This window comes from Brassica napus, chromosome C5, assembly GCF_020379485.1.
Source record: "Brassica napus cultivar Da-Ae chromosome C5, Da-Ae, whole genome shotgun sequence".
NCBI lineage: Eukaryota > Viridiplantae > Streptophyta > Magnoliopsida > Brassicales > Brassicaceae > Brassica > Brassica napus.
Window position 1 is genome coordinate 29672910 of NC_063448.1, and position 14638 is coordinate 29687547.

The following is a 14638-nucleotide window of genomic DNA, read 5'->3' on the forward strand; positions in this document are numbered from 1 at the left end:
TCGATCAAACTATCTATCCAGAAACTGTCATTCATCAATCCATCCCAAAATAAACCATCTATCATCTGTCCTTGTTCGATCCAACCAAAATCAGAGTGGAGTATCCTAGGGAGGGTTTCATCACGTTGTTGTTAGACCCAATGTTGGTCAATAAGTTAATGGGCCAGCATCGGTCTGGGCCGAACGGTGCAGGACAAGCACGAGGCCCGTTACGAGCTGCCAAAGAGAGATCGAAGGCCAGAAGATCGCGAAGAGGTTACAGAGATCCCGGACTCAATTCACTACAAAAAGAGATCAAAGCAAATGAAGAAGGACACGTTGAAAACCCTAGAGAGAGCTACACCCACACATCGATCTTGTTTTCACTTAGCTTTAGATCTTTTCTCTTATCGATCTCGTTTGTAACATGATCTCATTTCAGTTATTGTATTCACCTTTGTTCATCAATAAAATCCATCTTTGCCTACTGGAAACTGATTACATCGTTGTGTTCTAAAGATATCGTTGCCTACATCATTTTATGTTCCCTAGATTAAACTCCCAATCACTATCAAATACTTAGTGTAGATTTTAGGATCTACATTTTGGCGCCGACTGTGGGGAAGATAAACGACAAACATCTTTGCTAAGAAACCGATCTAAGTTTCCTAAGCGCGACTATGGATCCTAATCACGATCGATCCGACTGCATTGAATCGATCAGTCTTGACCTCTATAGATCGGGGAAGCCAAAGTCGTCGAAAAGCATCCACGCCATGGAAGATCAAAGCGTCTCCTTCCGAATACAAGTTGACGTCTCCAATGACCAACGATCCGATACCTCGCGACAAGAAACTAACGAGCCTGGCATCACGTCTTTCGAAGAGATAACGTGCGAAGACGGGATTATAACTTTCCACGAACACGAAATCGCGAGGATCGATATGCCCCACGACGATGCCCTAGTCATCACGTTGGAACTTGCGAGCACCATCTTCTCGAAGATTCTCGTCGACACCGGAAGCGATGTCAACGTCGTTTCACAAAAGACGCTACAATTGATTAAACAACCAACCCCAGCAATCAATCACGAAACAACTCCCCTCAATAGTTTTGAAGGAAAGGCGATCCGATCACTCGGGATCGTGCCACTAACCACCAAAACTCACTACATCGAACTAGAGACCGGGTTCACCATGGTCGATAATTTCATGCCCTTCGACGCCATCGTAGGAGGTCCCTGGCTACACCAGATGAAGGCGGTCCCTTCGGTTTACCATCAGTGCTTGAAGTTCTTATCACCAACCGGCGAGAAAACCATACGCGGGAGCCAGAAACAATCCCGAGCATGTTATATGACCGGATTCTGAAGGATGCCCCCGCGAGGAGAGAATATCTCACTCGTCCGCGATCTCACGATAAAATACCCCGCAAGAGACCTATCAAGCGTCGTCGCCCTGGACGAAAGCTCCCCCGAAAAAAGCGTAAACATCGGAAACGACCTCCCTCTTGAAGTCAGGCATGATCTTTTGTCTTCCCTCAAGCAAAATCTCAAAACATTTGCGTGGTCCGCAGAGGACATGCCCGGAATCGACATCAATATTTCCTCCCACGACCTAAACGCCGATCCTACGTTTAAGCCTATCAAACGGATCGAAGAAAGCTGGGACCGGAGCGAGCCAAGGCTGTAAACGACGAAGTTGACAAGCTCCTAAAAATCGGCTCCATTCGCGAAGTCCAATACCCTGACTGGCTCGCAAATCCGGTCGTAGTAAAAAAGAAAAATGGAGAGTGTGAATTGATTTCACCGATCTCAACAAAGCATGTCTAAAAGACAGATTCCCATTACCACACATCGACTGGCTGGTAGAAGCCACAGCTGGGCACGAACTACTTTCCTTCATCGATGCATTTTCCGGCTATAATCAAATCCTTATGAACCCCGACGATCAAGAAAAAACGAGCTTCATCACCGAGCGAGGAACATACTGCTATAAAGTAATGTCATTCGGGTTAAAAAACGCCGGAGCCACTTACCAAAGACTAGTAAACAAGATGTTCTCCAAACAACTAGGAAGAACGATGGAGCTCTACATAGATGATATGCTGGTGAAATCGTCAAGAGCCAGCGACCACGTTCTCCAGCTCCAAGAGTGATTTAACATCCTCAACAAGTTCAGAATGAAACTGAACCCTACAAAATGCACTTTCGGAGTAGCCTTAGGAGAATTCCTCGGATACCTCGTGACTGAAAGGGGAATCGAAGCCAACCCAAAACAGATCGCAGCGCTCGTCGACACCTTACCTCCGAGGTCGATTCGAGAAGTACAGCTCCTCACCGGCAAAATAGCTGCTTTAAACCGTTTCATCTCCAGGTCAACCGACAGATGCCTTCCTTTCTACAAGCTATTAAAAGGAAATAAGAAGTTCGAATGGAATGCCGAATGAGACTCCGCCCTAAAAGAACTTAAGGCATATATCAGTGAGCCGCCCGTGCTATCAAAACCGATCGTAGGAGAGACCCTCTTTCTGTATGTCGCAACTTCCGAACACGCAGTGAGCGGAGTACTGATCCGCGAGGAAAGCGGAGAACAAAGACCGATATACTATGTAAGTAGGTCATTGGTCGACGCTGAAACTAGATACCCCGTAATGGAAAAGCTGGCACTAGTAGTGGTAACCACCGCTCGAAAGTTAAGACCTTACTTCCAGTCGCATTCGATTACAGTCATGACGTCGCAACCTCTACAAACAGTACTTCACAGTCCAAGCCAATCCGGAAGGCTGGCAAAATGGGCAATCGAGCTCAGCGAATACGACATCGAATACAAACCACGAACGAGCTCAAAAGCACTGGTACTGGCTGACTTCGTCATCGAACTCGTCCCGAATGAGGATAACGCGAGATCGAATACCGAAAAATGGAAGTTACACGTCGATGGGGCCTCACCGAAACAGGGATCCGGAATCGGAATACAACTCGAATCCCAGGCAGGAGATATGATCGAACAATCATTTTGTATGGGATTCAGCGCAACAAACAACGAAGCCGAATACGAATCCCTGATCGCCGGGTTACGGCTCGCACGAAGCATCGGCGCCCGGGAAATTAGCGCCTTCAGCGAGTCGCAATTAGTCACGAGCTAATTTCATGGAGAATATGAAGCAAAAAATGAAAGAATGGAAGCATACCTCGCAATTCTACGAGAGATCGCTCATCAGTTCGACAAATTCGAGCTCACGAAAAATCTCAAGGGGAGATAACACGTCGGCCGACGCCCTAGCCGCGTTAGCTTCAACTTCCAACACGGCAGTAAGAAGGATAATACCAGTAGAAGGAATAGAGAAGTCCAGCATAGACCTCCCATGCAAGGGAAACCGACCTTCAAGGGGATAATCCTCCTCGCATCGGCGCAATCGTAACACGAAGCAGAGCTCAGAGAGCAACCCAAAATCGTGACGACGAAACCGACGGCGAGCTCAACGATCGACCATCCCCTAACGAGCCACCCGCCAGGACCAGGAAGACAGCGACTGCCGCGACTATCCCTGAAGAGGCCGTCCATGAAACTAACAACGAAGCGAACAAAGCTTTCCAAAAATAACTCAAGGCCAGACCAGACTGGAGAATCCCGATATACAACTACATAAAAGACGCCGAGCTCCCCGACGACCGATGGGAAGCCCGAAAGATAAAAGCCCGAAGTTCGCGATATTGCATTATAGAAGAAAAACTATATAAACGAAGCATAAAACCTTACTTGCTGAGTGTATCTCCCAAAGACGCCTTCACAATTTTAAGGCAGACCCACAGAGGATCATGCGGGAGCCACTCCGGTGGACGATCGTTAGCAATCATGATCAAGAAACTCGGCTATTTCTGGCCGACGATCGCCGACGACAGCGAACAATTCGCACTAAAATGCGACAAATGCCAACGGCATGCGCCAAAGATACACCAACCGACACAGAAACTCTCCACAATATCATCTCCATACCCCTTCATGAAATGGTCCATGGATATAGTAGGACCGCTAGTACCCTCGGGACCAGCTCAACTACGGTTCCTTATGGTGCTAACAGACTACTTTACCAAGTGGATCGAAGCTGAGGCATACCACAAGATCACCTCCGACACGGTGACGAACTTCATTTGGAAAAACGTCATATGCCGGCACGGTCTGCCTTAAGAAATAGTAACCGACAACGGACCGCAGTTTATCTCGAAAATATTCAAAGAATTCTGCAACAAGTGGAAGATCAAGATTAAGGCTGTAAGCCCCCGTTACCCAAAGTGTAACGGATACGCCGAAGCTACGAACAAGACCATAATGAATAATCTCAAGAAAAGACTCGACCTCAAAAAAGAAAGATGGAGCGAAGAGCTGCACGGAGTCCTCTGGGCCTACCGGACGACCCCTCACACAGCAACCCAAGAGACTCCATTTTCACTATCTTATGGGGTCGAGCCATAATACCAGCAGAAATCGAGGTCCCAAGCCAGCGACGCAGGGTGTGCCCAGAAGACGCCGAACTCAACGAAGAACTACTGATCAATCAACTCGATATGATCGAAGAACGACGGGAAAGAGCGGCAATCCGCGTGCAAAATTACCATAACCCATATGCTGACTTACTGACAAGAAAAAGATCAGGCGAAGACTGATTCCCGAAAAATTGAAATCTAAAGATATCCTTTGAAGAATATAAGCCAACATGAAAATCTGCAACGAAAGTATTGTCCGCTAAAATGGAAGTATCAACAGCAAAAAACAAAAAGATGATGAAATTATCTCGTCCTCTGAACAATTTAGATGCGTTAAGAGGAGAGAGTACAAAGAAAATTGATCTACTATTAACAAGTCATAGTAGAACCACTTAAAAATTAGTTAATATGACATATTTGATTATTTACACTAATAATAAACTATATATAAATTATTATTTTTTATTTATGACAAAATCTGTTGAGAAAGAATCTAACAAAATCTTACTAAATTTTTAAATATTTTTTATAAAATAACACATTAATTAATTTCATAATTAGTACATAAATATTATTATAAATCAATGTTAATTAAAATTTTATTCTCAACTCTAAACCCTAAACAATCAATCATAAACCCTATATTTTTTTGAAATACGAACCATAAACTCTAAAACCTCAACTCTAAACCCTAAACCCTAAAAAGTAAACTCTAAACCCTAAACCTTCAACTCTAAACCCTAAACCTTCAACTTTACACCCTAAAACATCAACTCTAAACCCTAAACTTCAACTCTAAACCTTAAATCATCAACACTAAACCATAAACCCTAAAAAGGAAACTCTAAACCCTAAACCCTAAAAAATTAACTATAAACCCTAAAAAATCAACTCTAAACCCTAAACCTTCACCTCTAAACCCTAAGCTCTAAACCCCAAACCCTAAACCCTAAACCCTAAAACCCTAGAGTTGATGTTTTAGGGTTTAGATTTGCAGGTTTAGGGTTTATGGTTTTAGGGTTTACGTTTAGGGTTTAGAGGTAATGTTTCAGGGTTTAGATTTGAAGGTTTAGGGTTTAGGATTTTAGGGTATAGGGTTCGAATTTCAGAAAAATATAGGGTTTAGGGTTTACGTTTAGGGTTTAGAGTTGATGTTTTAGGGTTTAGATTTGAAGGTTTAAGGTTTAGAGTTGATGTTTCAGGGTTTAGGGTTTAGAGTTGATGTTTCAGGGTTTAGGGTTTAGAGTTGATGATTTAGGGTTTTGAGTTGATGTTTTAATTTTAAATTAGTTAACCATAGTTTTTTTTTTTAATCAAAGTTAATCGAAGGATTATAAATGTCTTTTGCCCTTCATTAAAAATGAGGGTAAAAGTGGTTATTGTAAACATGAAAAGTGGTATTTTGAAAGTGGTATTTTTGGTAATTTTCCTTATCAAAATTTCATAGTTTTCTAATAACATATTTTTTTAAATAGTATATGAAATAAATGTTATTATATACCATTATATTTTTGTATATATGTTGAGAATTTCAAAATAAATAAGAAGATAACATATAGTTGTAGATATAAATGTTTGACCTATGTTAATAAATTTAATTTTGTATCAAAATATTATATAGTTTACTAATTTTAACTCATTTTAATGATAAGTGATAATTTATTTAAATAAAACAATTAAAAAAGATTTTTTTTAATTTACCTATTTAATATATTTTGTCATATTTAATTCATAAATCACTTGTATTTTTATATAATACATGATATAATTATAAAATTTATAAAATAGTATAGAGATTTTATTTTCTTTTTTTAGAATAAAATTTTAATTAACATTGATTTATAATAATATTAGTTTACTAATTGTGAAATTAATTAATGTGTTATATCATAAAAATATTTAAAATTTTAGTAAGATTTTGTTCGATTCTTTCTCAACAGATTTTTTCATAATTAAAAAAAAAAATCAAATTTATATTTATTTTATTATTAGTGTAAATAATCAAATATGTCATATTAACTAATTTTTAAGTGGTTATACTATGACTTGTTACTAGTAGATAAAAATATGACCGTAAATTAATGGACTAGATTTTCTTTCAACTCTCTCCTCTTAACGCATCTAAATTGTTCAGAGGACGAGATTATTTCATCATCCTTTTGTTTTTTGTTGTTGATACTTCCATTTTAAGTGGACAATACTTTCGTTGCAGATTTTCATGTGTTGGCTTATGTTCTTCAAAGGATATCCTTAGATTTCGTTCTTTCGGGAATCAGTCTTCACCTGATATTTTTCTTGTCGGTATGTCAGCATATGGGTTAATCTTTCATGTCGAAAAGGATGACGGTGATGATGGATTAAACTCAGTTGCTTCAAAAGAGATTCAGTAGAGTTTGGTGTTCTATGAGAGCGGTCCAACAAAGGATATACTTTTGGATTGATTTGAGTAATATCAGTTAACATCTGCGGATGTAAGGTTTTCAATCATTGGCATCGGCAAATTGTAAAAGAGGCGCATATAGGGAGTACAAATGAAAGTGGATAAAGGTGTTGCAGAGAAGATGGAAACGTTGATGGTGATCAAAGTTCAATGTTAGTGCAAAGATGACACTACAATAAGGTAATGCAGAAGATAAATTAAAGAGATAATATGATAGACGCAACCAACTATGCTTTTTTAGAAATCGCCTAAACAATCTATTACAAGACTTGCTTATCAGCTTTACACAGCCTGTCAACATCCTAACAGCTGCTACTGACAGATTCCTAATCTACCCAACCCTGTCTCTCTCTGTCAAGTACTTCGGCAACTGCTTCAGCACGACCAAGACACTCTAAAGAGCTTTTCTCTCTCTATAAGATCAGCCTATGTGTCTCTGTCTCTCTACAGACGACCCATAGCTATCTTATATTATTTTCCACGTTCCTGAAACCCTAGTCTCCAAGGCAATATGGATATGGACATCTTCCATAACATTAAATGCAACTTTCCTTTTCTTGGAATGCATTTATTCTTCTTCCTTTAAGTCATAAACTTGCTCCTCAAGTTTATTCCTCTTTCCATATCTCCAAGATACTCTCTTGCTCTCCAAGTCTACACGACTCGAGCTCAGCACCTTGACTCCACATGAGCTTCACCACTCAACACGACGTCTGCTTCAGCAACTACGTCATCGACTACTTCAGGGCGAACATCTTACATCTTCAATTTCCCCCTTTTAGCTTAGTGTGCCGATCAAGCACAACATTCTTCTGGTTCAGCAACCATGTTGCAACCACGTTCCTCACCTGGAAACTTCCACACCAAATGTGGTTTTCTCCCCTCCGAGATGTGCACCACACCATGCTTTTATCCCCCATGAGATATGCATACTCTGTACCAGAACATCACCATTATCCCCCTGCTTGATTGCATACTAAGCTAAAACATATGCTTAGATTTCAAGCCTTACAGACCCAGGCGTCTGTTTCTTCATGTATAATCATGACACAGCCCCTGCTGCAGTGGAATAACAAGTACTGCATCACGACCTGACGCACCTGTCGAACTACCCTTCGACATGATTCTGTTGAGGACCTGGCTTCCGTCATGTGTCGTCTTCTTGACCATGAGCCCTTTCCCATCCACACTGAGTGCCCTCTGCACTCGTTGCTATTGTCTTGGAGTGATTTCACTATCACCCTCCTGAAGATCATCTCGCATCACTTCCTGACGCACTTCGATCTCCTTCCCCTTTGTGCCACAAACAACTTCAAGATCACTCTTAACAGAGCTGCACCCTTCTTCTGACGTATCTTCCTTGACCTCATCAAGTAAGCCACTCTTGGCTAAGAGCACCTCTTTAACCCCCTTGGGTTTAATGAACATATTGTTCACCTTCTTGGCCATGTTTATGCTCTTCTGACGAGCAAAACACTCCACCTTCTTGTGTCCAACCTTCTCACAAAACAACCAGCACATCCGATGTTGCTTCTTGTTTGGCCTGACACAGTTGCTGATGCACCGATCAGTATCCTTCCTTGTACCAGCTGCACAACCATTCTTCAGAACCTCCTGTCTGGCCTTCATGTTGTTGCACTGATGTACTACTTTCGGCTTGTTACTCACAGCTACGCGCTATAGAACTTCCTGCCTTACTCCTTGTCGTACGTCCCGACGTACTTGCTGACAAGCTTCTTTGGCTCCACTTTTTGATGTGCTCCCCTGCACGAAATGTGACAGCCCTTTATGTTGTACTCCCCTCAGCTTGCTAACCTCCTGCTCCAGAGACTCATTCTTCTCTTTTACAGTCGCAGGTTCTTCAAGCACTTCTTCAAGCAACTTAGTTTGCTTCAGAGCCACATTCTCCCATCTTATATTCTCATCCTTGAGCTTCAACCACTTGTCATACAGCACATCATACTCCTCATCGTCTATACCAACATCTGAATCCGAGGATTCATTAGATCCCTCCTTGCGTGCACCAAATGCCACCATATTCTTCATCCCCTTTCCATCTTCTTCAGACCCTGAATCTTCAGACGACTGCAATGGAACTCATTTTTCTTTCTTTGAGTTTGGACATTCACGCCTTGTGTGCCAACCACCTCTGCACTCATAACACTTAAGTTCTCTCTGTTGTGCTACAGGACAGTCAGCCTTTATATGACCAATACCTTCACACTCATAGCACCTAAGACGTTCTCTTCTTCTGTTATTGTTACGATCAATTCCCTGGCGACCATACTGATTCCTCCCACCAGAAGGACTCATCATCTTACTAATATTCCTAGCCAACATCCCCATGACATCTTCAAGTTTCGGAGATCTATCTTCATCTTTGTCAGCAACAAGAGTTATACTCTTTGATGCACCACCTGACGTAGAGACTGAACTACTATATGTCTCCATCTCTTCTGCCTTCAGCATACCCACAAGCTTGTCAAGCTTATGCTCATCTGTGTTTGTGGTCATATTCAAGACCTCCTTTTGAGCTCCAAACTTCGTTGGAAGACAGCGTAGTAACTTATTTACCAGCTTCTTCTCCTTGTACTTCTTCCCAAGTATACATGCTTCATGCGCCATACCACTGAATTTGGCACTGAAGCTCGCCACAGAATCATTATCAGACCATCTGAGATTCTCAAACTGCGACCCAAGATGATCCAGACGTGTCCTCTTGACACTCTCATCTCCTTCAAATGAATTAAGCAGGATCTCCCACGCTTCTTTAGCTGACGTACTCCCCTGAATCAGTTGGAACTGTTCTGCTTCAACAGCTCCAAAAATCACCGAAAGCGCCTTTGCATTAAACTTTGATGAAATTGCGCTCTGCCTCTGACCAATCCTCTTTTGGCTTAGGCTTCTTCCCAACTCCTGTGACTATGGTAGGCTCCTCCCAACCAATATCCACAGCTGTCCACACATCTTCATTGATTCCTCGAATCATCTGCTTCATGCGAGCCTTCCAATGACCATACTGGTCCGCATTCAACATGATCGCCTTCTGCATAGAAACAATCGTGTCAATCTTCACCTTCAGGATAACACCGATAATTTAGGTGCCCCGCTCTGATACCAACTGTTAGTGCAAAGATAACACCACAATAAGGTAATGCAGAAGATAAATCAAAGAGACAATAGGATACAAGCAACCAACTATGCTTTATTAGATATCGCCTAAACAATTTATAACAAGACTTGCTTATCAGCTTTACAAAACCTGTCAACACCCTAACAGCTGCTACTTACGGATTCCTAATCTACCCAACCTTGTCTCTCCCTGTCAAGTACTTCGGCAACTGCTTCATCACGACCAAGACACTCTCAAGAGCTTTTCTCTCTCTATAAGATGAGCCTATGTGTCTATGTCTCTCTACAGACGACCCATAGCTATCTTATATTTTTTTCCACGTTCGTGAAACCCTAGTCCCCAAGGCAACATGGATATGGACATCTTCCATAACATTAAGTGCAACTTTCCTTTTCTTGGAATGCATTTATTCCTCTTCCTTTAAGTGATAAACCTCAAGTTTATTCCTCTTTCCATATCTCCAAGATTCCCTCTTGCTCTCCAAGTCTACACGACTCCAGCTTAGCACCTTGACTCCACATGGTCTTCACCACTCAACACGACTTCTGCTTCAGCAACTACGTCAGCGACTAGTTCAGGGCTGACATCTTACATCTTCATCCAAAACTTGATCGGCAGCTAAGCCAAAACAATTCCCGATTGCATGCTTTTATTTTGACATGTAATTTGTGATTAGTTTTTTATCTTCCACGTGTTAGCTTGTGAACCCGAAAACTAGAACCGACCCAAAACAAAAACCAAAAAAATTGAAGTATCTAGTTGGGTTCAAAATTTCTTTATCCGAAAAAACAAGAACCAAGAAAAACTGACTCAAATAGATCCAGACCCAAAAAAACTCAACCAAAATAGACCCGACCCGATAAAAATCGATTTATATCCGACCAGAAAACGAATATATAAGCCTATAAAATCCGTGCGTTATCTATCTATCTATCTATATATATAAAGTACACTTTCTTCTCTTCTTATAACAAGTGGAAGGGGAGTTTATTGACATGTGTCCCAATGTTGTTGTTTTTTTGTATTTTAGGTTTCTTTTTTTAGATTATTGAAATTTGATTCACAACTAAAATAGCATCTAAAAATGGAATAAAATTTCACAATTTTATTAATTTTACCATTTTCTATTATTTTATTTGCAATTTACATATTTATTTTACGATTAAAATCATAAAATAACCAAACTATGACTAAGAAACTAGAACACAACACAAAATTTAAACCTAAACCTCCACAGTCACTGGAAAAAAAATGTCATATTAACACTAACTCAATATAGGCTCGGAGCTGAAAGGAGATCAAGACCGAATACTAACTTACATCATTGTACTATATAATGTCTTGGCCACAATAATTAGAGATAAAAAATAGGATAGAAAGATAAAATCTGAAACAAAGCAATCCCCCAAACCCAAAGAAGCGCGATCAAGCACCAACGAAAAGAACCAAGAAAGCGAACCAGAGGGAAAATAATAATCGGAAGGCCAAAATCACCAAGAATCAGAAAGATACATGCCTAATACACCGAAGCACAACAACTAGCTAAAAGTTAAGAAACATGTCACAAACTAAACAAAAATAAACAAGGCGTCCATGCAAGTGAAGAACCACAAAGCTCTAGATAGAAGGGACCAAAGCTCCAAGAGACTAAATCCGCACACATATACTAGGGGAAGAAGAGAAACAACCTGAGGAAGGGATAATGGAAGCCACCACCAAGAAATCAGAGACTAAACTTGAGACCAGAAACAACATTCCAAGCCCACAAACCATACACGAACAAAAACATTATCCAAACCTAGAGTGGAAAAGATGGTGAAAAGGAGAGCCACCAGAGATGCGAGCAGCGATGAAAGCTGCAACGAGATGAGAGAACACAGAGGGAAAGAGAGACGAAACAAAATCAGCAAACTGTGGAGCCGTCCTCGAGTTATGAAAGAGAGCATAGAAGTCAGTCACCAAAAACTAGATCTTGAAAACCAAGACGAGCAGGGACTATTGACGGTAATCTAACGAAGAGGAAGACAACATCCAAGACGACTAAACTATGAACCAACCCAAGGAGATGCAGTTCCTAACATCAATCGAAATCTAAAAAGAAGAGGAGCAGCCAATATTGACTGGAACAGCCTACAACACCGTGAGAAACAACCGCACAACTGGGAACTCATAAATCCGATCTACAAGGAGGTGAGTCTTTTTCCGGTGATGGTGAGAAGCACCGCACCAGAAAGATAAACGAAATACATAGATGGTGACAGCCCAAGGTCAAAACATGGAGAGAGGGAAAAAAGATTTTAAAAGTTATAATGTTCAAAAATATGAAAAATAAAATAAAATAAAATACAATTTTGACGCTGAACCGTTAATTTTAGAATCAACAAATGCCTAGATGCAAAGTTATTGAAATTCAATATGCTTTTACATTAAAAGCTCACTTCACTACTAACAAGTACTATACAAGAACAACACATTATTGAAAAATAACACAAAAATATATTAACCTATCACCTACTACTACATAACACACTAAAAACACCAAATTATGCTCTTAACAAATAAAAACGACCATATAATTACATTATCCAAAAAATCATACTCTTAACAATAATAAGACAACGACCACATAACTACAAATGCCTAAATGCAAAGTTGTAATGTCTTTTTGTTTGCAATATTTATTATTATTTTGTATCATTTTCAAATAATATAAAATTTTAAATGTCAAATTTAGAGTTTCAAAGTGTTTAATTTTAATTATTAATAAATCTTTTTAAGGAAAATTATATAAATATGATGAACTTGGTTAAATTTGGGAAAACGACCTATTTCCACACCAGAAGTTTCATATAGTAACAGTTTCACACGATCTTTCAATCTCGTCTTAATTGCACATATATAGAAGTTGTACAACCTATTTCCACACAATGTCAAAGTTCGAAACCCGAACCCACATGGCTTCGGTTATTCATCAATTTAGTGGTTCAGAAGAGGTAACCAAACCGAAAGACATAAAATAACCCGACCAGAGATCCTATGTTAACCTGGTTGGAATCCAGTTTTAAAACCCCCAATTATACGAACTCTAAAAATAACGAACCCAGAAGCTCTCTTCTTCAGCTGGTGAAAATCCAAGATGAGCAATGAAAGTGGAGCTTCGTCCGGGACATCAGGTGTTCGAAGAAGAGGAACAGTGGTCGGTGTGCCGATAAGATGCTGGTGTGGCGAAATCGTGGTAGCAAGAATGTCAAAGTCCAAAGCTAATTCCTATCGCCGATATTACCGTTGTGCATATGCAGTGGAGTGAAAAGTAAGTGTAATGAATCTGAGATTCGATGTTCATATAGCATATATTTGAAAAAAAATGATGTTGATTTGTATGTGTAGCTTAGCAATGATAACCACTCGTACAAATTGGTGGTGCATATGCAATGGAGCGAAAAGTAAGTGTAATGAATCTGAGATTCGATGTTCATATCAGCATCACGACCTAAGGCCACCAGCAACTGACCTTTCAACTTTGACTTCAAGAAACATCCATCTACTCCTATGAGAGGCCTACAATTGTTTTTCCAAGTTTTCCTGAGTACATCGAAACAAACATAGAATCTGTTGAACACATCAAATCCTTCCTTGTTTTTCACACAATCTAACTCAACTGATGAGTTCTCATTTGACACCTTTATCTCTGAGCAATAATCACGAAGGCGACTAAACTGCTCATCATACTCTCGTTCAATCCACCTTAATGCTTTGTTCCTAGCATGTTGACATTGAGGCCTTGTCACAGTAAGCTTCATTTCTCCATAACTAACTCCTCAATCTTCATTGGCATGAAGTACTCGGGTACTTCTCGAATCTTGCCAACAAATAGCCGTGCAATTACCGGAACTTTCAGCAGCTCACGTGTACTAGTGGGAACACAACTATGAGCTTCCTTCCATATCTTCACTTGCCACTTGTTAGGAGACTTTCCCGAAGATGAGCAGTATATGCGCCAACTACAGCCTTTCCCCGAACACACAAACTCCAGCTTCGTCTTATCATACTGGTTTTGTTTGATGTTTCGGCCAGTTTTCAGAGCATAGTCTACCACAGCTTCCTTGAACGCAATACCACTGATGAATACTTGTCCTTCATACAAGTCACCATCGCCTCTCCTAATATCGCTGCGCCTATACATTTTCCTCTGAATTTCTTTTCCTTCTTCTTCTTCATCATCTTCTGTCTCCGGATACTCGTTGTGTCTGACCGAAGGTTCATCTACAAATTCACCAACATCTTTCTCAATGTTAAAGTCGTTACGCTCACGTCGATTTTCACCATCAGAATCGTAACCTTTGTCGAATTCAGGGACGTCATTCCACTCAACATTCACATCAATCCCTCCTTCCTGAGTCATTCTACAAGAAAAAAAAAACTAAGATTATCATACTAGATACTCGAAATTGAAACAAAGAGTAAGCAAAATTGATTTAGTTCAAAACAGAGAGTAAGTATAATGGAAACTCGAAAAGGAAGAAGATGAGGTGACAAACTCACCTGACATAACCGATCAGGCAGAAAGAACAGTCGACGAAATTGATTCAAAGCTTCAGTC

At 40.3% G+C, this 14638-nt stretch overlaps 1 protein-coding gene across 1 annotated transcript; it reads left to right on the top strand.

The window, feature by feature from the left end:
- Positions 1-659: 659 nt before the first annotated feature.
- On the top strand, positions 660-1349 carry LOC106373414. The gene has a single exon (XM_013813588.1). The coding sequence runs from the start codon at positions 660-662 to the stop codon at positions 1347-1349; it is 690 nt and encodes a 229-aa protein (XP_013669042.1).
- Positions 1350-14638: the final 13289 nt, after the last annotated feature.